The 24350-nt window shown below is 52.9% G+C and overlaps 7 protein-coding genes across 7 annotated transcripts; 2 read left to right on the forward strand and 5 right to left on the reverse strand.

Moving 5' to 3' along the window:
• Positions 1-194: 194 nt before the first annotated feature.
• On the reverse strand, positions 195-1450 carry N7482_002479 (uncharacterized protein; the record flags this gene model as incomplete). Its single annotated transcript, XM_056684604.1, has 2 exons — positions 195-1361; positions 1418-1450. 2 exons carry the CDS (start codon positions 1448-1450, stop codon positions 195-197), a joined length of 1200 nt encoding a protein of 399 aa, XP_056548210.1.
• A 665-nt stretch (positions 1451-2115) lies between these two features.
• Positions 2116-4101, reverse strand: hemA (5-aminolevulinic acid synthase HemA; the record flags this gene model as incomplete). The annotated part of the gene is made up of 2 exons (XM_056684605.1): positions 2116-3707; positions 3768-4101. The coding sequence occupies 2 exons, from the start codon at positions 4099-4101 to the stop codon at positions 2116-2118; spliced, it is 1926 nt and encodes a 641-aa protein (XP_056548211.1).
• Positions 4102-5801: 1700 nt separating this feature from the next.
• ino80 (chromatin-remodeling ATPase INO80) lies at positions 5802-11033 on the reverse strand (the record flags this gene model as incomplete). Its single annotated transcript, XM_056684606.1, has 3 exons — positions 5802-9884; positions 9944-10387; positions 10491-11033. 3 exons carry the CDS (start codon positions 11031-11033, stop codon positions 5802-5804), a joined length of 5070 nt encoding a protein of 1689 aa, XP_056548212.1.
• A 2477-nt stretch (positions 11034-13510) lies between these two features.
• Positions 13511-13922, forward strand: N7482_002482 (uncharacterized protein; the record flags this gene model as incomplete). The annotated part of the gene is made up of 2 exons (XM_056684607.1): positions 13511-13684; positions 13731-13922. The coding sequence occupies 2 exons, from the start codon at positions 13511-13513 to the stop codon at positions 13920-13922; spliced, it is 366 nt and encodes a 121-aa protein (XP_056548213.1).
• Positions 13923-15129: 1207 nt separating this feature from the next.
• On the forward strand, positions 15130-17261 carry N7482_002483 (putative GABA permease; the record flags this gene model as incomplete). Its single annotated transcript, XM_056684608.1, has 7 exons — positions 15130-15229; positions 15320-15465; positions 15699-15846; positions 15909-16441; positions 16500-16586; positions 16643-17036; positions 17086-17261. The coding sequence occupies 7 exons, from the start codon at positions 15130-15132 to the stop codon at positions 17259-17261; spliced, it is 1584 nt and encodes a 527-aa protein (XP_056548214.1).
• A 264-nt stretch (positions 17262-17525) lies between these two features.
• N7482_002484 (zinc-dependent alcohol dehydrogenase) lies at positions 17526-18702 on the reverse strand (the record flags this gene model as incomplete). Its single annotated transcript, XM_056684609.1, has 4 exons — positions 17526-17572; positions 17629-17983; positions 18035-18118; positions 18166-18702. 4 exons carry the CDS (start codon positions 18700-18702, stop codon positions 17526-17528), a joined length of 1023 nt encoding a protein of 340 aa, XP_056548215.1.
• Positions 18703-21874: 3172 nt separating this feature from the next.
• N7482_002485 (bifunctional K:H/Na:H antiporter NHX1) lies at positions 21875-24329 on the reverse strand (the record flags this gene model as incomplete). Its single annotated transcript, XM_056684610.1, has 5 exons — positions 21875-23103; positions 23181-23840; positions 23936-24085; positions 24180-24209; positions 24287-24329. 5 exons carry the CDS (start codon positions 24327-24329, stop codon positions 21875-21877), a joined length of 2112 nt encoding a protein of 703 aa, XP_056548216.1.
• Between the last annotated feature and the right edge of the window lie 21 nt (positions 24330-24350).

Genomic DNA, 24350 nt, shown 5'->3' on the forward strand with positions numbered 1-24350 from the left:
TGTTGCATACAAGGAAGACACTCAGCATGCTGTTCAAAGCCGTGTTTTGCAGCTAACGAAAAATGCCAAATGATATCAGGGACGCCGTCCTCATTCGGTGTGTCGAATGTCCATATTGAAAGGACAGCAACCTCGGTTGCTATAGTTCTCCATCTTTGGCTAGATAAAGCACAGAATTGCATCACCCCAATTTCTCAACTGAACTGACCTTTCAGGTAATCACCTAAAAAGTTGTCTATGGCTACCAAGGCCGACTCCATAATTTCGGGCTGCACAGTGAGATGCAGCCGGACGAACCCGCGGAAGTCACGGTCACCACCCAGTGCAAAGCAAAGGCTCCCCGGAGCGAGCAAAACGCCCGCCTTCTCCTTCAACTTTCGACAGAAGTCCACATCGTCGACTGGCACACCACCAGAGGCAAAATGCACGAAGGCTGTCCCACCCGCATTCGGCCTAGTCCACGAGCACACGTCCTGATGCTGGCTGATAAAGTTGTCCAGCAAAACGAGATTCTTCCGCACCAGCTCTGAATGCTTAGCCAGTATCTGGGGGCGGCAACGTTCACTCAAAGCCTCTGCCGCAATGCCCTCATCGATGCTACTGAGCGCCATGGTGGTGTAGAGTCCTCGGTCAAAGCACTTGGTCAGAACTGCGGCATTCCGCGTAGCTAGCCATCCAATACGAGTACCAGACAGACCCCAAGCTTTGCTCATAGAGCTGGTTACAATGATATTTTCATAGTCACTAGACAGCTCGACGAACGACGGTGGTGCTTCGGTTCCGTCGTGGAAAAGGGGCCGGAAAATCTCGTCCACGAGGATGGTTAAACCGTGCGAACGAGCGAGCGCCACGATTTCAGTCTGCATTTCGCGGGCCAGGATAGTTCCAAGGGGGTTGTTGGGATTGTTGAGGACAATCATTTTGGTGGTCGGTCTGATCAAATCTTTCAGCTGCTGGATGTTCGCTTGTGCTCGGTTTTGAAGATCAAGCGTCCAGTATGAGACGTCCACACCCGAGGATTTTGGGAGCGATATAAGCTGAGTATACGAAGGGTACATGGCGATAACATGGTCTCCGGGACTCAGCAAGCTCTGGAATACCAGGGAATTAGCACCGCTTGTTCCATGGGCTGGGAAAATGTGGTCTGCCGTAATAAGCTCGTTATATAGTTCAGCGATCTGCTTCCGAAGTGGTTCACCACCGCGGGGCGATCCAAGAGACAGTTTTAAAGAACCGAATGACAGATTGGATGAAGTTGTTTGCCTGTCAGAGGAGAGATCAATCAAATCCTGGATTGACAAGGCTGGGGTGGCGCTTCCAGCCAATACCAGAGACGCATTGTTCTTGTTCAGGTCGATCCACTGGTTGTCATGTCAGCGCGAAAGGTAGTAAAGTCGCCAGGTTACATTGCACCCACCTTGGGAAGCTCGAAAGAGGCCAGGCTAGTCATGGTGCGATAAGGTTTGTGAAGTATGGAGAAGGAGGATTGTTTACTGTTCTTAAGCCGAGACGGCTGCTCGTGACTCATTTATCTACTCAAGCCGTCGCATTATAAAGTGGGACTCGCCCACAGGGCGTCCAATACTATGCAGCTGATACGAAGGCGCTGCCTAGCGGGCACACACGGTAACTTAGTTAACTCTCCTAGCGTCAACTTATGTAACCGAAGCAAGAGAGACACGCACCAGTGAAACTACATTTTTACAATCAGAATGAAGATATTCCCTCCAAGAAAGCCAGTTCATATTGCTTGTTTCTATCACCGTCCCAATTATGACATTCGAGTCTGCGAACATGCAATATGCCACATCCCTCACACAACGAGTATATGGGATACACATCACCAGCTCTTCAATATGCAAGACTCAGATGACAATGCTGTATCAAACCAAACGAACCAAGTAGAAGAGGTCAATTAGAAGAGGGCAAAGACCATGGACTGAGCACAGGTAATCAAGGAAGGATAAAAAAAAATAAAGAACCCAAAATGGTGGTAGATGCAATGCTCATCTTCCGTGAGTTATGTTATGTGTTATTATCAAAGGAGTGGACAGGCGGCTACACCAAGTAGATCGCCCCGAAACCCGAGAAGGACCCGAGAAAGGATGATGGCCTTTACGCGACCACGCCAACGGGAGTGGAGGCGATCGCGGAGTGCGCACTGCCCAGAGGAGTAGCAGTCTTCATCGCGGGGAGAGCTGCACTTTCGGCAGCCTCGGCGCTGAGTTCGCGGGCGATAGAGGACTCAAGGGGTTCGAAAGCGTCCACTCCAAGCTGGGAATTCTCCCAGATGGGCTGATTCGCTTCCTCGGCGCCTTCAACGCCGACACCGACGAATCCGCCGATGCTCTGCCAGTCGCTGGTGCGCTTGATGCCCAGGTCATTCCAGACTGCCTGTACGGCCTGCACGAGGTGGTCGCGCAGCGGCTTGACGTGGCCTGGAGTGGGGGTGATGCGCAGACGCTCCTCGCCGCGGGGAACGGTGGGGTAGTTGATGGCCTGCACGTAGATGCCGTGCTCCTCGAGGAGCTTGTCCGAAGCGCGCTTAGCCAGCTCGGCATCGCCGACCAAGAGAGGGACAATGTGCGAGGGGTTCGGGATGACAGGGATGTCCAGCTCCTTCAGGGCCGACTTGACTGCGCGGGTGTGCAGCTGCTGGAGGACTCGGTCGCGGGGCTGCTGGGCCTGGTACTGGATGGCGGCATCGGCACCGGCCATTGTCGCGGGCGGCAGCGAAGTGGTGAAGATGAATCCTGGAGCCAGCGAGCGGATAGTGTCCACCAGGCTGGCGGAGGCGGCGATGTAGCCACCAACACAGCCGTACGCCTTGCCCAGGGTACCGGTGATGATATCAATGCGGTCCATGACCGTGCCCTTAATGCTCTGGGGGTTGGCCGTGTCCTGCGAGGCGTAGGCATCATAGTCGAGATGCTCGGCGACACCAGCACCGTGGGGACCATACATTCCCACGGCGTGGACTTCGTCTAAGAAAGTAATGGCACCATATTTGTCGGCGAGATCACAGATCGCCTCAATAGGCGCAATAGATCCGCACATGCTATAGACGGACTCAAATGCAATAATCTTGGGAGTATTAAGAGGAAGGGATGCGAGCTTGGCTTCCAGGTCTTGCATGTCGTTGTGCTTGAAGACCATCTTCTTCGCACCGGAGTGGCGAATGCCCTGAATCATGGACGCGTGGTTGAGACTGTCGGACAGAATCACGCAGTCAGGCATCTTGCTGCCAAGGGTCGCCAGCGTCGCGTCGTTGGCCACGAAGCACGAGCTGAAAACCAGCGCAGACTCCTTTCCGTGCAGCTTGGCCAAAGTGTCCTCTAGCGCGACAGCGTGCTTGTTGTGACCGGAGATATTGCGCGTACCACCGGCACCAGCACCATAGGTGTCTAAAGTGCGGTGCATCGACTCCAGGACCTGCGGGTTGCGGCCCATGCCCAGGTAGTCATTGGAGCACCAGACGGTCACACGCTCCTCGATAGAGGCAGTGTGGGCACGGGGGAACTCCTTGGCAAGACGGTTGATGTTATTGAAGTAGCGGTATGACTTGTCCTTGTGCTTCTTCTCCAGCTCGCCATTATAGAATGCGTTGTAGTCGAAGCGGGAGCTGATTGGGGCGTCCGGGCGGGCGCTGCGGAGGGAGGCCCCGGTGGCGGGGTTCGAGCGGAGCGGGTTGGCAAGGTTGGGATGAACTGACAACCGATAAGTATACGCTTAATTATGTTTATTCCAAATTGCGGGTCTTGTGTTACCTTGCTCGCTCTTCTCGTAGGTGCCAGGGGCGAGACTGGCGGGATGACCCCCGGTCGTGTGCAACGCCCGCTTGCCAGTGGGAGGACACAAAGGCTTGACGGCCGCAATGCCGACGGCAGAGGAGGTGAAACACTTGGTGCCACTCATACGGGCAGACTGCACGGTGAGGGCCTTGCTCATGACCGGGCAGCGGCGGGCGATGACCTGGAGGTTGGACATGGTACCTCCGCCAGTGCTGGGACGAGTCGCGGTCGAGAGAGTGCGAAGCGTCGTGGGCGCAGTGCGTTTGAGGAAGGGGCACATGGCCCGGGATTGCTGGAGCATTGCTTCCATGGTGATGCGATTTGATACCAGAACAAACAATTGCGTTCAGTGGTGAGGGGAGAGAAGAAAAATTGAAGAGACGAATAGACTTATATGAGACTTCCGGGGAGAGTGAAAACCAGTCGGAGCGGGGCCTTCTGACTCAGCGGCCACGGCTGCCACGGCTGACAAACTACAGCCTCTGATTTGCTGGCACGGGCCGCGGTCGGAACATTTCGCCTGATCAGGCAAGTTGGATGCCTTAGTCATCATAATTATCGGCAGGCTGGAAAGTCGGAAGATGATAAATGACTTGGGTCCGGTGGCTGAACTCTGCCACAATATACGGAGTACAGCGGGAGTGTAAAAGTTTGAAACTATTTCCCTTATTGCCAAGGCTTTTTTGCCGGATAAAAATCTACTGAAACAGCTGGAATTAAACCACAGCAACCTAATATTTTGTATACCACCTATCCGCCTCCATAATTGCTGGGCCCGGTGAGGCATCGTAGCCGGCAAATTAGCTAACATACAATGCGTCGAGTGTAGGAAGGACGCGGTATAGGCCGTGGGCAGTAGGTGGTGAGTAGGAAACAGTTTCAAACTTTAGCACTGCGCAGCAGGCGAGTGGCGAGAAATCGCGCATGCCAACTGCATGATAGAAAAAAATGCGGGGAGGAAGATTCAAGAACGCGTCTGCACTCTCCATACTGGCCTAGACACATGCACCCCGGCCGGAACTCGGAAATCTCGGCCCGCCGCCTACAGAATACGGTGCCGGTCTTTTACACATACTATCAGCCATTTTGACTTTAGTTTTGACTTTAGATGTAGTTTGAAAATTTGTGAATAGGCAGGCTGCTTTCCCAAAACTCCTTCGTGTCAATACCCTGTCCGTTATCGCTGTAGTACCGAGGCAATTCTGGGAATTTCGTATGGGGCCGAATATGGGAGGCAGTTCTTGAAACAACGAGTCGAAATGGACACAGTATAGATCAATTCAGTCAAGGGCAATGAATACTAAACACATACACATTTTCATGACACATCGATATAGATACCATACATCTCAGATCTATCAAGATGATTACATAAGGAGCAGACACCAACTCAAACCATAGGTAGCATGCACATTGAGTAGAACAAAACGAGACCAGCCCACCAGCCAGCCCCGATACAAACGTGGTCTTCACACAAGCAAAGGACACAGCACGCAAGATACCCATGGGTTGGTTCCAACGGTACCTCCAGGGTGGCAGTTAAAGAACGAAACAAAATAACACCCGGAACCCCAACCACCAAGGGCCACAAGGACATTATGCAAAAGAAAAAGAAATCAAGTTTTTCACATCTATCACACTTCATCTTTTCTTTCCTGCAATCGATGCCATTCCCTCAATGCATAAAGTCTGTCCCGCCATCCAATCCACAGCATAGCATAGCACAGCGACTTCCAAAATAACCCATATCAGAGCGGATACCAAAACAACAAGGGGTTACTTGTCTCTTCCCAAGCAGGTCTGAAAAAGGGAAACATAGGCAGATGAGGATGAGGATGAGGGATTGGGTCGATCAAGTGGTTGCATGGTAATACACAGCAGAAGAGAGAAGAAGCCCCTGTCGAAAAGAAGCAAGAAAACAAAAAAACACGGAAGCACCATGGAAGAATCACAGTAACGCCATCGCCCATTTGCAGTATAGCAGTATTTGAAACAAGTTATTCAATAAGATTAAGTGAGTCCGCCGTCGCCGTCGATTAGACGGAGTCGTTCCTTCATGGTTTTGGCTCGTTTGGATGTGCCTGCTTTGCTTCCGCCACGTCCTCGGCCGCGCTTCGCTGGTACGGCGGCCGCGGCCGCGGCGGGTGGTGTGTCGAGGTTGTCTGACATGGGCGTCGCAGTGCCCGATGGCTTAGCGCTTGCGTCGTCGAAATTACCCTCGCCTGTAGAATAGAGATCGTCAGTCAACCATCTGGACACCCTAGTAAAACATGGGCAGGGGGCTTTACCTTCATGATACATATCATCCATGGTGAGCTCACGCTTCCGTTTCTGCGTAGCCTTCTTCCCGCCCTTAGCAGCACCGAAAGCTTCACCGCGCTCAAGCGCCTCCTTCTCCTTCTGTTCGATGAGTTCCGCCTCATCGTCGTCTGCGAGCCACATGGCAATATCCTTGGTGCGATTCTCGCGGGCGCGGGTGTTGAAGTCGACGCCGCCGGCCGCACCACCGGAAATGACGACGCGCTGCACCTCTTCCTTCTGCAGAGCGCGCTTGCGAATCCGCTCTTCGATCGTACCGCGGGTGATGAGGCGGTAGACCGTGACCTGGCGTGTCTGACCGAGACGATGTGCGCGGTCCATGGCCTGGGAATCGATGGTCGGGTTCCAGTCGGAATCGTAGAAGATGACCGTGTCGGCAGCTGTGAGGTTGATACCAAGACCACCGGCACGAGTGGACAGCAGAAAGACGAATAAGTCGTTGTTCGTCTGGAAGTCGGCCACAGTGTCGCGACGATCTTCCAGCTTTGTGCTCCCGTCCAGTCGGCAGTACTTGTAGTTTCTGTAGGTCAGGTACTCCTCCATCAAGTCGATCATGCGCGTCATCTGGAAGTACAAGAGAACACGATGGCCACCAGCTTTGAGCTCTCGCAGCAGCTCGTCGAGTTTTGCAAGCTTGCCCGAGTCTGTGACGAAACGCCGCATGTTGGGAACTTCGATGTGGGTGTAGCGGGCCTTGCGCGAGAGTGGTTCCGGAAGCATCGGTGTCTTCGAGTAGGGGGCGGGATCCAGCTTGTTTGCTATGATCTGTTCGTCAACCTGTCTGGTACGTGTGTCAAACAATGCCTGTCGGACGACGGGGCTGAACAAGGTTCTCTGGGTTTCGCGATGTGCCTCTTGACCCGAGCAGGAGACCGTGATCGGCGGCGCCGAGGCGGCAGGAGAAGCACATGGCTCGATGAGATTCAGGCCCTGGTCGTCAAATGCTGACCTAGACACATTCATCAGGCTGCGCATCCGACCCTCAGGCGTGATCTCATTCAGGGCCTGCCGATTGTTGCGGTCCACGATGTTAAGCATGGACTGGGCCCACACCGACTTTTCCAGTGACTCATTCTCTTGATCACCGTAGACGACATTCAGACGCGAAAGCCGGTTTGGCTTATCACGAAGGCGCACCGCGCGCTCGAAAACACCAAGACGGGAGTATTCACTAGCTTCTCCGGCAGATGTATCGATAAATCGCAAGAAGGAGAATGCTCCATCCTCCCGCGCACTCTGATGGATGTTTTCCGTGTTCCAGACGTTCATCAGGTTCGACAGGTATTTCCCTTGGAACCCGGCACGATCATTTTCGGGGCCCGGTACATCTAGGCGAGCAGCGGAACTGCAAAGAAGCCGAGGTAATGGGTACTCAATCCGGTTTCTGGTGGAATATCGGACATCCACGAAGTATCCTTCGCGAATGAAGGAAGCGCACTCGGCAAAATGTCCGACTGAGAAGGGGGATCTGGTCTCGGCGCGCTCGAACAGATCAGGATGATTGCAGACCTTTCGGAACTGCATGACCAAGTTCATCAGCGTAGTGCTATCGGTATCATCGCCAACAGCAGCCTTCTCAATGAGGTCGATGATGCTGACACGATTCCGCAGGTTGGCGTACAGAGCACGCTGGCGATAGGTGAGGTCACAGAAGATGTCCTTCTCGACCTTATCACCAAGTTCTTGTTGCACATGCTTCTTGACACGACGAAGCATGAAGGGCTTCAAAATCATATGGAGACGCTTGAGCTGATCCTCATTCAGTTTCGTGTTACTCTGGGCATGGGACTCGATGTCTTTAGAGAACCATTCGCTGAACTCGTCATGGGAATCGAACAATGTAGGCATAATGAAATGCAACAAGGCCCAAAGCTCTTGCATGTTGTTCTGAATAGGCGTACCGGTCAACAGGAGACGGTTACGGCAGGAGAAACCCAACAGATTCTTCCAACGCGAACTTTGAGAGGACTTGATGGCCTGAGCCTCGTCCAGAATCATATACTGCCATTTGACTTTCTGGAAGTACTGGGCATCAAGAACAACGAGCTGGTAAGAAGTAACCAGCACATGGAACTCCGAGTCACGGGTATAGGTGATATGCTTGCGATCCCAGAACTTGCGAAGAATCTTACGATCTTTGGCATTACCCCAGTAAGGCAAGACCTTAATGTTCGGAACAAACCTAGCAATTTCTTGTTGCCAATTGTGCAGTGTCGATGCGGGCGCGATAACCAGGAAAGGTCCCCAGATGTTGTGGAACTCAGCAAGGTAGGCCATGACGGAAATAGACTGGATGGTCTTGCCAAGTCCCATCTCGTCGGCCAGGATACCGTTGATACCCTGTTCGTACAGGTTGACAAGCCAATTCAGACCTTTCAGCTGGTACTCCTTGAGTTTGGCGGTCAACATGGTTGGCTGAGAGATCTCAATGTCACCAAGACTGGTCGGGTTCTGGAAGTTCATTTCACCCTCATCGAAGGCAGCCATTTGGTTATCGCCTCCTTCGTTGTTAAACGCCCGGGCGCGATCCTGGGCTTGCTGTACAGCATTCTGAGCATTAGCCATGGCCGCCTGTTGCAGCACACTTTCGTCCTCGGCATCAAAGTCCAAGTCTTCGAAGTTGGTGACCTTGGCATTGGAGTTCGCGACGCTGTCGGGGAGATTAACAGTGTGCGCTTGGGGTTTGCCAGGTCGAACAGTCTCATTACTACCGGCGACAGTTCCATCTCCGGTGGCTTCGGCCTCGGCGGTCTTGATCTTGCGACCGATGAAGTGGGAGTACAGCTCAGTCTGAGAGATAAGGAAGTTGAGCTTGCGCTTCTGTCGGTTGGCTTCGCGTTCGGCCTCAGCCTTCTTAGCCGACTCCAGCTCTTGCTTCTCTGCTAGACGACGCAGATCACGCTCCTCACGCTCGTTGCGCTTCCAGAAGGACATCATCTCACGCATCGTGCGCTTGGCACGAGCCTGCGTATCCTTGGTGCTCTTATTAGTCCGCTCCTGCCATTTCCGCGACTGCTTGCTAGCCAGCTGGGCAGTCTTGCGCAGATTCTCTTGACGGGTCGAAAGCGACGTGGTCTTGATGCGGTAGACCTTGGGGATGTCCTTGCGGGCAATATCACGCCAAATTTGTTCGTAGATCTGGTTGTAACCCTTGCTGTCGTAGTGCAAATGCAGCATGGGGGTGCCCTCCTTCGATCTGCCATCTTTCTTGGAATCGCGCGGGGTAAGGTAGATCGAGTCGTCGTCCAGGCCGGCCAAGTAGGCATTTTCGGCAGCATCCTTCTCAGCCTGCTTCTGCTCCTTGGACTTTTTCGGCCGTGTAATAGGGCCGCCCCGTCCAGACCGGCGACGCGAGGGCGATCCCCGGCCAATATGGAATGAGCTAGTGGTGCCGCCTTCGAGGTTGGGCGCCAATGGAGTGACCTCGCCGAGCTCGTCCTGGGCACTTCCACCCTCCAGGGCACGCTTGGTGGATCGAATTTTCTTCTGAGCCCGTTCCGCCTCGCGCAGAAACTTGGCCTTCTCTGCTGAGTCCTGGGCCTTATCCGCCTTTCGTTCGGCCTCCAGCTTCTTCTGCATCTCCACACGCACCGTATTCTCCCGGCGACGCTTTCGTTGCATGTCCTTCTTTCGCTCCTTCTCGTCCTGGATCTCTTTTTGCTGGACTTCGGCAATGACGGAGCCTTCGTTATCGATACGGAACCGTTCTGTGCCCAAAATAGCCTGCTTCTCAAAGGACCGACCGAGCTCGACTAAGATGTGGTTGCGACGGCGCTAGGCAGAAAAGTCAGTGGGGTGTCAGATGATCATTGAGGATACGACACCCTCCTTACCTTGCGACGGATTTGCTCTGCGCGGCTGCTCTCAATCAATCGCTTCTGGCCTTTCTCGCGATAGATTTCCAGCTCCTCTTCGAAGCCAGGACCTTCGACGTCACTCTTCTCGCCATTGTCGATGTCCTTCATGGCGCAGTTCACTTGCTCCGCATCAACACCTGGCGGGAAGGGTTTCCTTTGTGGTGCGCGTGGCGCAAGGCTTGACAGCTCCGATCCTGCCTTGGACAGCCCGTTGGGGCTGAATATGCCCTTTGGAGGCTCGGCATGTTGTCTTTCCATTGCCGGTCCTTTGTCCGACCTATGATAGAAGGTGCCGGGGGCCGGGCCAGACTCAGAATGGCGATTGTCAGATTGCGAATGCCCCTGGGGTGTGGATGTGGCAGCTGAGGGCGGGGGGTTGATTTCCTTGCCGGCTCTTCCTCTGTCGGCCCGGACAGGATGCTTGCAAAGGACATGGGATCGGCCGCACGCGCGGGCTTCTAAGATAGAAAGATGGTTAGCAGATGGATTGTTTTGCGAATGGGTCCATGCGTGCTAGACGTACCGATTCCCGGGGAGGGGATGCTGGCCTGGGCGCAGACTGTCCATATCCTGCCCCATTGCCTCTCATCCGATACGGCGATTCGGATTCGCGAGTAGGGGACTGCGAGCCGGCATCCGGTCGGCCCGAATGATGCCCATGCGGTGTCGAGGGGCCGTAAGGCGAAGTCCCGTTGCCAGGCATCACGGAGCTTGCGAATGGACGTGGCAGTGGCAGCCCGGGAGTCGCACTGGTCGAAGACCCCGGGTATTGCGAGGAAGACTCCGGATGGGATGGGTGGGGAGGCGGTGCGGCACCGTTCAAGGGTGGTGGCAGGGAGGAGGGCAGCGGCGAAGACGCGTGCGAAAAGCGCGGGCTTCGTGGGACGGAGGGTGGACCGAAGGCCGGGGGTGTCTGGGGCGGATGCTGGGAGTACTGTTGCTGCTGCTGTCCCTGTGGCTGCTCATTACTGGGATAGAATGGGCGGTTCTTGGTCGGGGAGTCGTAGACAGCGAGCCGATGCTGCGGAGTCGGGGACTGGGCTTTGTATGGCGGAGCGCCTGTCATGATGGCCGCGTCCCCGGCGCTGGACAAGCGCGACAAAGGCTAGTAGCTCGGGGGAGGGATGAAACGGGATGAATTGGGCGGAAGCGAGGTCAGACGGGGTTGCCCATGGACAGGTGTCAAGGGGGATCTCGGTGATCCTAAGGACGCGACGTCAGCGTGGGTTTTTGGCGATAGGATAGACAGGAGGCGTAGAGGGGGGAGGGAAGAGGGCGAAAGAGAAAGAAACAGGGATGAAGATACCGGTGGGATGATGGATTCGTTTGGTGGTGGGAAGGTGCAGGAGAGAGGATCTTTGTGGCCGCGGAGACCCAAGCAGAGAATGCGCGGCTGGGCTAGGCGAGGATGCAGGGAGGTGACCCGGGCGACGGACGGTGATGGGTGAGGCCGGGAGAGACAAAGGGTGGGAAAAGAGAAAGCGGAAGAAGTGATGATGAATGAAAGAGCGGAGGCGGAGGAGGGGAAAAGGTAGAAGGTGACGAAGAACGAAGGAAAGGGGGGGGGCAGTCGATTAGGATTTGGCAGTTCCCTTCGACGCCGTGATGGCGTCCTCGTCGTTTTATGCCTCGTTCCCTCGGGATGGCCTTCGGTCGTCGAGGGTTCGGTCGCCCGGTCTGTATACCCTCCTTGTCTTGAGGAATCAACTTCCCTCGACTTCTAATCCCGCTAGAAGATTCCGAGGAGCTCGTGGTGGCCGCCTGGTCTCCCTACGCCGTGCGAGGCTGGAGCATCCATACAAACAGCCGGCGTAGAGAGCGTGGGCTTTTGACGCGATCGCTCCCAGAATCGCAGAATCACCGAATAGCCGTGGAAATGCGCTGGTCTCTACGAAGAGGGTTTCTATTGCATCCAGCTGATCTCTTGCCTACAGTCTACCCAGTTTCTTCCTTTTGGTCCGGCCCCCCGGCTGACTGCCTGTCCATCCGAAGATTTTATCGCGGCCGATCCCGTCGGATTGGCGGTATCCGCCCACGCAAAAGGCCCGGACCACTTGCACCGTTCTTTGCCAGGCCATACAATGAGCAGATGAACCATCTCAACTCCTGTCCCGTTCACAGGGCTCATCGAGAAAGGTACTATGAGTTATTTAGCGCCGCCACCAAACCCGCGCGCGCCCTGGTCATGCTGCGACTGCGACTGCGGGCCGCCAAGGCCGATCCGTCCGCGCGACTGGTTGGAATGGCTGGACTGGGCTCCTCCGAGCCACTTCGTATGCGAGAGAGACTGACTAAACTACGGCCTATCCCCCTCTACACAGGCCCGACCACCTGGGCGCGCTGAAAGAGGGCATTCTGGTGAATTGGAGCCTTCTATATCCCATCTTGACACCCCGGATCGATTATATATATAGTTGACGATCCCTACCCAGGGGCCAATTAGCAGGTCCGATTCACATAACGTGCGTAGTAGCTGAGAAATTTAATTTGCTCTCTATGAGGATTGCATCCTTAGTACCCAATATAACACTCTACCAATTATCACCATCAAAGCACAACAAAATTGCTATACATTTTCTCCTGAAAGACAACCATGTTTTGAAAAGCTTCACTCGGCAAGAAAGGTGCATCGTGGGAAGACAGCTAACAAAATCGCTCGAGGCTTGGTTACATACAGATCGTAGAATGCCATCTTAAACTCCACTACGCATCTACGACCTCCTCTGCTGCCCCAGCACAGATTTATCAGATTCAGATCCCCTAGCAGATTCTGCTAGCTCTTGTTCTAAGCCGGCAGCCTTTGGTAACATCCGAATGATCGGCTTGTTGACAGCTCGCTTGCGAGCTTCGTTGAGGTATTTTTGTTTATGCCAATTTCTATTGATATGGCACACCATATCTGTCGAAAACTCATCTGGTGGGGAGGGATCGTCAGCCAAGTCCAAGCAGCCAGATTTTCGATTTCACCATCGTGGATAGCCTTTTAGAGTGCTAAGTTAAGGGGATATTAGTAATGAGAGATAAGTGAGTTGAAGAGATATCACTTAGACTAGTGAAGTAAGTTAAAAGATACTACTTGGACTAGTAAAATAAGTTGAAAAGATGTCACTTAGCCTAGTGAAGTAAGTTGAAGAGATATCACTTAGACTAAAGAAGTGATTGAAGGAATATTACTTAGACTAGTAGAGATAAAGGGGTAACAGCCTTCTTGAGATTCTTGGTTCTTAGCGACATTATCTGTCTATCGTCGCGGCTACCTCTTACAGAAGTGGACTTCGTATAGAAAGTGAGAGATCAGGCAAATCATATTCGCGAGCGGACGACACCAAAACCACGGGGCTGCTGAACTGAAGGATCGAAGTTGTTCGGTATGCCTTGGGGCTGAGGCGACCCATGGGATCGTACTAATCCTATTATGGGACATCCGTCTATGGAATAGTCAACCAGAGGGCACTTCCCTCGACTCATGTTTGTTTCTCCATATTCTCCCACCTTTCCACCGTTACACCATCAACACCCCAATCATCGCAACACCCAAACACAATGGCCGCGCGAAAGTACCGAAAGCCTAAACGCCCAAGCTTCGAGAGTGCATTTGAAGGCCTTATGGTCTCAAGCACATCCTCTCCTAATCCCGCTCGCCAGGCTGAGAACCTCGGCAAATCCCTTCGCAACGGGATGAGGTCCACCCTTCGTCTCGATCATGGAATTATATCTGTTCGCTCCTTGTGCGGTATAGAGACTAAGCTCACTATTACCCAAGACCAGTCATACGATTACAAAATTGGGCATGAGGAATTTGATCCCGACCTGGTTTTCATCGCAACTCGAACCCACGTATGAGGGCCGTGAAGAGGAGGAGGAGAAGCCTGTGATGCACAAAGAGATGGCAAGCCTGGTCCTGGCCCATACTAAGAGCGGTCTGGGGAAGTTGATTCAAGCTATCGAGAAGTGAAGTCTTTTGTTCATTTTGCTCTTAGTGTGCGGGAGCATTGATACCAGTGGGTAACATAACAATTCGACTTGTATTTTAATGAGACTATGAACTATCTTTTTCGCTCCTATCCTAAAAATGTAGAAAAAGGGGTGTCCAAGGGGATATCAAAAAAGACGTAGGCGAATGTTGAGAACGAGAGTATATGCAGGACTTCCAGGATCTATCTATGGATCCAGAAATATACCTCCCGATATGCTTCAGATTGGTTTGAATTTGGGCTTTTGTTATTAGGGTTCTGAATTAACCCCCACTGGTAATAGAAGAGAAACTAAGAAACCAAGATGGCATGTTTTATACATGGAATCAATTACTAAGTCTATTAACTAATATAACTTAATGTCTGGTTCAAATACAAGCCCGCTCAGAAGTGTTATGGACCAGTCAGACCCGAGAGCCTACAGTATAAATTTGAGTGGGCCATAGTGGGCTCCCTCCGAGACCCCCCCACTCTGCCGCCGGGTTTCCGGGGTAAGCTGCGGAAGCGATAAGACAGCCTCATCAGGATCAGAGGGGACAAGCATTTCCAGACTTTTCCTGTTTGTCATAATAGGAAGAACTAAAGCACCAGCCAAATTGCAAGATAAGCAGCTGAGTCCAAACCCACGCTCAACGCATCTTATCTTATCTCATTCGGCGCCGACACGCCAGCTAGAAGATAAGCAACGCTCTTATCTCTGGCATATCGGCAGTAATCGCGGAATCTGGCATGACATCCAGGACGCCATGCTTGTTCCAGGCAAGATTGTCTCGCTTCGACCCAGCCCGCCCGCCACTCAGACCCAAGTTGTCCTCGTCCCCGCTTCCATCTGTTCACCTGTTCCAACCATAGCCTAGATTGTTTCGTCGCTTGAGTAGGAATGAGGAGGCGATGACGGGCCGCTGGCGCGAGCTGTCGGAAGGTCTATGCTCCACAGGAAAGATAGTCGCGAGGCATCGCGTGTTTCTTAAGGGGTAGATTCCCATCGCGGAATGCGATTGTCTTACTCTTCCCTTGGACGCCTTACATTTTGTATTATAGCCTTTGCTTCTTCGGACGCCGTATTTTCGGTCGCTATTCCATTTGTATCAATATTTTTACACTCCTGGAATGCGATATTTTCATCTTATCTGGACCCCATCATTTTGACAAGCTTTTTGACAGTACACCGACGCGGGGCCATTCGACATGGCGGACGTTGTGAAACGTTCGCTGTCGCGCGACGCGAAAGCGCCGCAATCTGTTGACCATGAAGCCCCCGTAGAGGCGGGGGATATGGAGCTGCTGGGTACGTCTTGTCTCGTCTGGTCTCGCCGAATGCATGGGAACATTGAGAGACCCCAACTGAACGGAGACTTTTGTATTAACAACTAGATAGCAACCCTGGGTTACAAGCAGGAGCTGCGGCGTCACTATTCCACGGTCCAGATTTTTGCTGTTGCCTTCAGTATTATGGGTCTGCTGCCATCGATTGCATCGACTCTGTCCTTCTCGATGCCGGCAGGCCCAGTGGGCATGGTCTGGGTAATATGAATACCCGAACTCGATCATGGGAGCCACCTAGCTGACAAGTCATTAGGGTATGCAATAAATTCGGCCACGAAAGGACATGGCAGTGTCATTGACATCATTATAGGTTGGTTGGTTGCGAGTTGCTTCATTTTCATTGTCAGTCTGGCAATGGTAAGTTGAATATAGCCTCCCAGATAATGCTAGGTATAAAGAGCAGCGACTGATTCAGATATACACATTGATAGGCCGATATTGCTTCAGCCATGCCGACGGCCGGTGGTCTGTACTTCTGGACACACCACTTCGCCGCCGAGAAGTGGAAGAATCCGCTCAGCTTTGTTGTCGGGTATAGCAATACCATTGGTCTTATCGGTGGCCTCTGCTCTATTGATTGTGGGTTCATCGTGCATTATAACACTACGGATCTCATTGACGGTTTTGTTTCTTTCTTCCAGACGGATTCGCCAACATGCTCCTGTCCATGGTCTCCATCGCACGCGACGGAAACTGGACTGCCACACGACCGATTATCTACGGCACATACGTGGCGACCGTAGTCGCCCATGGTCTGATGGCCATATTCGGTGGCAGGATCATGCCCCGGATCCAGACTATTTGCATCTTCCTGAACATCGGCCTCGTGATAGCAACAGCCATAGCCCTACCTGTGGGAAAATCGAAGAATGCCCCTCCTGTCAATTCGGGCGCCTACGTTTTCGGCGATGTCGAAAATCTGACTACCTGGCCCAGCGGCTGGGCGTTCATGCTGTCGTGGCTCTCGCCTATCTGGACGATTGGCGCTTTCGATTCCTGCGTACATATGAGTGAGGAGGCGACTCATGCTGCCCGCGCGGTGCCGCTAGGAATTATTACCTCAACTGGAATGTGTGGCATTCTCGGATTCCTGTCTATGGCTATCATTGCTGCTGGGATGAACCAGGATATTGAGGCGATATTGAGCTCGAAGTTCGGGCAACCGATGGCCCAGGTATGATCCAGATTATGTCTTCCTTTCCCAGCTTGGTGCTAATGAGATTTTCTGGTAGATTTATTATGATGCTCTCGGCAAGAATGGGGCTCTCGGGTTTATGGCTGTGGTCATGATCGTTCAATTCTTTATGGGATTGAGTATTGTGAGTCTCCCAACGCCTACATTAAATAAAACATGAATTAATCTCATGGATTATAGGTTCTCGCCGCCTCCCGCCAGAGCTGGGCTTTCTCTCGCGACGGCGCGCTGCCCTTCTCAAGCTTTTTCCGGAAGGTTAGCGAGGGCAGACTGACGCGTTATCAACCAGTTCGCATGGTCTGTGGCGTTATCTTTGCATCTGCAGTAATTGGCCTCCTGTCACTGATTGACAATGCCGCTGCGAACGCGTTATTCTCTCTCGCCGTTGCCGGGAATGACCTCGCATGGCTAACACCCATTCTCGCACGTCTCCTGTGGGGTGAAGACAAATTCGTGCCCGGCGAGTTCTACACTGGAAAGTATCTCAGTAAGCCAATCGCCTGGATAGCGGTCATCTATATGGTCTTCGCCATCGTGCTGTGCATGGTTCCTACCGGAGGACCAGACCCATCGCGTAAGTGCCTCTCTACGGACAGACGGAGATATACTAACTGTTATCGCAGCCGAGAACATGAATTACACCGTAGTCATCAACGGAGCTCTCTGGTTGGGGGCTATACTCTACTACTATCTTCATGCCCGAAAGACATTCAAGGGTCCGCAGACTACTGTTAGCCCAGAGGATGAGGGCAAACAGCTTGAGGCTGAAGCTGCCGCAGCGGCCACAGAGAAGAGTTGATGATTGCCCAGAGCTTTTGGTAAACCATTTTATTTGCAGATATAATTTGTTGTTAGAAACTATTTTCTGAATCGGTTTAAAGCAAATTAGAATATTCTTTGCGGGGAACTCGGGTTGAAGAAATAATTCATTTTCTCATTAGATTTCTCTCTACTAGGCCACATCGCTTCGTGTTCATCTGGTATGAGCCCCCTGTCGTAGATCAATGATCAATAAATGCTCATTGGGTTCTGTAGATTATGCAGTGGACAGTTTATGTTACGTTTACTCCGGCATCTGGAGAACATAGCGTCCAGCAATCTTCCCTTGTTCTGTACCCAACCTATTAGTACTTTTTAAGAAAAGAATCTTGAATCTAATCGCTTACCCATAAGCTCGAATACTTTCGGAAGATCCTCCAGAGGAACAGTCTTGAACGGTGCGTGGATCAAGCCGCGAGCGTAGAAATCAACGGCCTCAACACCGTCCTGGCGGTTGCCAACATAGCTGCCCTTGATACTGATCATCTTGACAACAGTCTCGAAGACGGGAGCCTTCAAAAATGCATTAGCAGGCATACCAATGGCGACAATTGTACCGCGGGGCCGTGCGTATTCAACGGCTTGCTGGAAGGGCTTCTCAGAAACGGCAAGGAGGAGCACAGCGTGTGCGCCGAGACCGCCTGGTGTGGCCGCCTTCACGTCAGCGACGAGATCCTTGGAGCTGGTGAAGTCGATGTAGGCCTAGCATGATGTCAGTCGGAGGTTTCCAAGAGCATAAAACCTGAAACCCACCTCGGAGCCAAGCTTCTCACACATCGCACGCTTCTCATCGCCGCCATCAATCGCAACCACACGTAATCCCATCGCCTTCGCATACTGCTGAGCCAGCGAACCAAGGCCCCCCCAGCGCCAACGATCGCAACTGTCTGGCCGGGTCGAGCCCCAGACTCCTTGAGACCCTTGTAGACTGTGATTCCAGCACAGAGAATCGGCGCAACCCCATCCAGAGGCACATCCTTCGGCAAGACCGTAACATGGGCGGCCTTGCCGATCGCATACTGCTGAAACGTGCCATCGACGTTGTAACCTGAGAGCAGCTGCTCAGCGCAAAGCGACTCGTCCGCTGTCTTGCAGAACTCGCAAGCCAGGCACGATCCGTTCAGCCACTTGATGCCCGCGTGGTCGCCGATCTCCACTCCCTTCGCCATTTCGCCCTTGGCGACGACAATTCCGGCGCCTTCGTGGCCGCCTACGAGGGGCATCTTGAGGGGCAGCGGCCAGTCGCCTTTCATGGCGTGCAGGTCGGTGTGGCAGACGCCGGTGTACTTGATCTTGACTAGGACTTCATCGGGGCCGGGCTTTGAAACTGGAATTTGTGTGTAGACGGGTGGGCCACCCTTCCTCTCGACGACCTGCGCCCATTGCTTCTCAGGTATGTCGCACGTCATGAGGTTGGACATGGACAGTACTTGCTGTGGTGGGAGGTACCAGAAAGGAGGTGTGGAGTGTGGAGTGTGGAAGGTGGAGAAAGAGGATGTAGAATGAACCAGAGGAGGAATTGCAGAGGGTTCTTTAACTTAAGAAGGGATTTGAAATAAGATACAAAGACCCTGTCACTGGTGGTGCCACACGCGGTCGATGATGACAGCGGCCCGGCAAACGGGCTCGGTAGGATGTGGCCCGTCGGAGAGTATACTCAACGTGCGATGAATCGCATCGTCCCAGCCTGTCTACTTCATGTCCAACCATCTACCCGGCCTGTCCGATGGTCTTGAGCACTGGGCAGCCTCTCGCAATCGATATTTCTCTTCCGCTTCCGTGAAAGACCCTGCTTGTTTTAGAGCCACCAGCAGCTGATGGGTATCGGAAGATCATCGCGTAACACATTGATGGATATCATGATATATCGCCAGGCACAGTATGAGATTCAGATATCGCCTCTACAGTCTCACACCCTGCTTGCAATGGTAGCAATCTCGGCCGACGCCTGGCACATCACCACGCGCCCCTCAGCAAGGAGATTCTCCAGAAGCAAGAGCCCGGACTCCGAATCATGACCAGAACATAATACGTCAGAGTCTGACTCGTCATTCCAGGAAACTTGCAGGATAGCCGTGTCTCGGCCGCAGCGGTGCATTGGTAGCAGGAATTGTAGAATTGGATGAGGAGTGGAGGACGTCACCATCGCCCTTCGGCCGCCACGGGTTCGCGAACATGTCCGAGATCAGGCCATCCATTTTACTCCAAAATTGATTATTGGGGTTTCTAGCACCATCGGGTGAGTTTCTAGTTTGCAGGTGGCAGATCAGCCAATTTAGCCAGTTTATCCAAATTATTCACAGTTTCACAAGGATTGGATAGTTACCCCCAGGTACCGCGCACCTTGGGGGAATCGAGTCCGTCCACAAGAGGACTTTGGCCGCATTCCACGATTTACCACCCCGCAATTCTTTCCCTTTCGTTCATATTCGCTTGCTACTTTCCAAACAATTTCCAGTCTGATCAGAATAAATACACAAGCAGCAATAATTCTCCATTTCACACTAGTCCTTTTCCGAACAGGCCGCAATGAAAATAGTGCAGAATGAAACCGTCTATCAGTGTATTTCCAATGAACAACCACTCAGAATTGAGATAGAACTGAGATAAGACCGATCGGAGGCGGATGAGAGGCTGAAGAGCTATCAAGTCGTGTTACGCTCGTAATGATGATCCATATGGGCCAGTCCATAACTTAGAAGGGATACAGCAAGTATAGAGAGCCTACTTTCAATCTAGCACATACGGTCTTCTCTAGCGCAGGGGTGTGCTACTGTACGAACAGATACTGTTATATGACATATACTGTAACTCCACACCCCATCCCAGGCCATGAAACCGATGATGATCCGGTTATTTCCAACCACTTTAAGAAGCCATTCCACCACTCAAGAACCTGGGAGCCACGCAGCTGTAAGGGGCTTTCTCGCCCTCGGACTATGCTGTGTCTCACCACGAAGATACCCTAGACTCCTTACGTCTCTTTTCCATTCTCGACTTGTCACTTCCATATTTCCCGTTTAAGCAACATAAGGCTGTCAATCCCTTCCCTTGGCTGGAGACGATCCGCTGTTCATGACCGTGTCGACCAAGAAACGTTGGTGGTCTTCTCGGGAAATCATGTCGAAAAGCCTCGCAGGCTTCTCAATTTGGAATCCGCGCAGATTCAATCTCCTTCCAGAATTCGGCTATCGCGAACTCCCCTACGGTGGTACGATCAGAGGAGTGAACAGGTGGCACTCGCACGGTAGCATTGACCACCATCAAGCAACAAGAAACGACAAGCCACACGCGACCAAATATTAGACGCAACACCCATCAAGGATCAGGCTTATACATACCCCACGTCCAATGAGACCGGCCCACCGCATGATCAGCTCGTGGTCCCTGACATGCTGGGCCCACAATTTCCGGATCAGTGATTCTATCGTCCAGAACCGATCTTGGCATACAGGTTGATACCGCATATCCGGGCGTCGGGGCTTTACGTGAGTGTCTCGCATGGCCCACTCAGCAAGGGAGGCGAGCGTGCAGATGCTGCGAAGCGGACAGGATCTGGCAGTAATACCTTAGGGCTAAGGCGACCCAAGGGGATCGTGGGTTAATACTAAGCCTATTATGAGATATCTATCTACAGAATAGTCAACCAGAGGGCACTTTCCTTGACTTATTTTTGCTTCTCCCTATTCTCCCTCCTTTTAACTGTTGCATTCCCCATCAACACCTCACTCATCGCAGCACTTAAACACAATGGCCGCGCGGAAAAAAAAGCACCGCAAGCCCAAACGCCCCAGCTTCGAGATTCGGCCGCAGAGGCGCGGGATGGAGTCTGGCCACTGCAATAAGTGGCGAACCAGAAGGCAGGCTACACGCAACTGCTGGAAAAGGTGGATATCGCGCAAGCATTGGGTTCGTGGATCAAGCATGAGTATGAGCGTGATGGGGGTCGGTTACCGAGGGCCGGAAAGAGCGTCATTTGAAGTGAGAAATCGGGGTTTCGTTCAATGGGAAAAATGTCATTGAGCGTCTGCCTAATGCGAAAAGGCAGTCTGAACTCTGAGAGAGGAGTATGTAGATCACGCAGGGATTCAAGATCTACAAAGAGACCGGGCGTTATCGACATTATAGGCTTATATCGTTGGGTTGAGCTCAGAAGATAAGCGTTAGCCAGTAGGGTTCTACCTTCGAGGGCTAATTGGATCAATGCCTACCAATTCTCTAGCAATTCTGTAAAAAAGTTCTCTCAGGCGACGAAGCGCTACCTCCAAAGGACTCGCGGGGATGCCACAGTAACATGCTCCAGCCACTGCTCAAAACGCCAGCCTAGTCATAATACAATGCACCTATGTACCCCGAGCAAACAGGGCTAACGCAAATCCAGGCCAGGCCCTCCGAAAGAAGACCAAACGTCCTTGTTTACTGTGATGCAAACCCTTGAGCACAAAAGACAGGCTAAATATACATTCATATTGTAGGCACATAAAAAGCCAATGCAACGGGAAGAGAGGTGACAGTCCATCTGTCCGTCAACCCTTTCCCAAGGTATCTAAGCAGACCAAACCAATCCAAACCGAAAAAAAGAACATCCCATCGTCAAACCGCACCGGGCCCCTTATGATTTGACTGATCAAGCAGCAGTTTCGGCTTAATATAGCCTTCATCGAGCTGCCGGAACCATGCAGCATGGTCGCCTGACGGACCGCCTGACCACAGGTCTCGAAGAGCATCACGCGCACTCATGCCTTGTTCTCGGCGGGCGGGGGAGACGCTGGCTGACGCGGCGTTCGGCGAGGGTGTGTGCGTGCCAGGCGAAGGGTGGGAGGATGTGCGGCGGAGACGCGATGCGCCGCCTGCGGCGGGTGGAAGGTCGTCGTCTGAGAGGGCGTCTAGGTCTAAGTCGAACTCGTCTGGGTGGGCGACTTGGTTGGTGCGGTTCTTGCCTGCGGGAGGGAGACCGAATTCATCGTCACTGCCGCCGCTGCTGATGCTTCGGCTGCTTGGGGCAGGGCCGCCGTTGAGAAGGGTTGCGGCGGATGAGCGATCCCGTCGCGATTGGGCGTCCTTGGGGCTGTAGGCCGCCGAGTACATTCGGGTGTGGCCGTGGGGCGGGCTGGGGCGGCGGTTGTTGCCGGTTGAGTAGCTGTCTGCTCGATCACCGAGGCCAGCACGTGTGGGTTGACCAACTCCATCGAGGGGGATAGCGGAGTCGGTTCGGCGGGGGGTGTAGCCGAGAGCGGTATCAGAGCGTTTGTAATAGGTACCACCGTGGGTGACCTCGATATCGAACTCGTCGTCCGAGTCAATCTCCTCGACAACTCCAGTTCGGATACCCAAAATCTCCAACATGCGCGCCGTCGTGCCACCGAAAATAATCACGGTCAACACAACAACAACCAGGACCGTCGCTCGCAGAGTGGGCGCATTAACGCCAGAAAGACCTGCGGCCAGCGCAACGCCGACAGCGCCACGTAGACCGGCCCAGAAGAGCATCGCTTGATAGGCGAAAGGCAGCTCGTCGGCGACTTCCATGCCGCGACGCCGAGCTCGGTAACGGATGAACCAATTGATGGCCTTCGAAAGAGGAAACACGGCGAGGTAGCGCGCAAGACAGATGCCGAAAACGGACACTAGAATAAAAAGTGGGTTGAAATGCAGGTTGGACTCAACAAACAGGTCCAGTCCAAGGTAGATGAAAATGAAGTTCTCCGACAACTGCGCCATCACCTGGAAGAGGTATTTCGTGGTCAACTGGGTCCGGCGCGACATATTATAGTAAGCGTAATGCTTCAAAGTGATTCCGCAGAACAGAAGAGACACGATGCCTGAATGGAAGAGATATTAGCTTCAAGCCCCAGTCTAGCTCCCAGGAGACGTCTCGGGGTATTTCATGGAAACGCACCGGATAAATGCACGCCATTGGAGAAGAAGTAGCTGGCGTAGGCAATGAGAACAATCAGGCAGCTCTCAATCTTGGGCATGCGTCGGACTAGGGTGTACTTGAGTCCCAGCGCAGTAGCGATCCCAACCACAATGCCGACCAACATGCTGCCAAAGAAAACGAGCAAGAACAGCCCACCAGCCTCGAACAGGTTCAAGAAAGTCAGCGAGCTGGCGTCACTATCCGCATATTTCTGCGCTGTCTCGAAAAGGACAATAGCGATGGCATCGTTCAAGAGCGCCTCGCCAAAAATCACCGTGTAAAGCTTTGGCTCGACCTTGTAGAGGTTGAAGATGGCAAGGATGGTAACCGGATCTGTAGCGGATAGCGTTGCACCGACGGAGATCGCCTCGACGAAGGAAATGTTGAGCCCGTCCAGCGGGATTCGTGTCCAGAGGTACAGTACTAGCCCGAGCACGATAGCGGAGATAAAGGTGCCGGCAAACGCGAAGGTGAGGATTGTACCGATATGTCGAAAGAAGTTCGCTTGGTGGAGCTCGTAGCCGGAAGCGAGGATGATGGGGGGTAGGAGGAGGTTGAAGAAGAATTGGTAGTCAAACGCGACGCTATCTTGGAGGTTGGACTTGGACGATACGCGGATGACCAGTCCGACAAACATCCCTGTCTACCTGTCAGCAAGACTCAATTCGTAATTCTGGCGGTCCTGCTACCGCAAGATTCAGAGGCTCCTCCGGTTGTTTGCCAGGACCACGTACCGGCGAAAATCGACAGCACTGTCTCGTGGACAGCTTGGATCTTCCTCTGCTGGAGGATGTAGCTCGTGAACAGAGCGAACATCAACAGCATGATCATGATAAACAGCGCCCATGAGCTTGTAATCTCCTTCGAGCCCGCTTCGGGCGAATCTGTAGTCCGAACCCCATAGTCAGATCACTGTATTCCGTATAGGGACATATCGGCATCAATCGAGGGGGAGGTCGGGAACTTGTGCAAGCGTACCATCGGGATCTGTATCTTCCGCCGCCCGCCCTGCAATAAGGTTCAAAAGTTAGCTGAGTTTCCAGTGTGATAAAATCAAACGAACAGAGCTTAATAGGCCTACATACGAAGCACGGCGTGGAGGGCTTCACCCATCAGTTGAGTGGCCATCGCGACTCAATCACGACCCTG

This window comes from Penicillium canariense (assembly GCF_028826845.1).
Source record: "Penicillium canariense strain IBT 26290 chromosome Unknown utg000001l_segment0_segment0, whole genome shotgun sequence".
Lineage (NCBI taxonomy): Eukaryota > Fungi > Ascomycota > Eurotiomycetes > Eurotiales > Aspergillaceae > Penicillium > Penicillium canariense.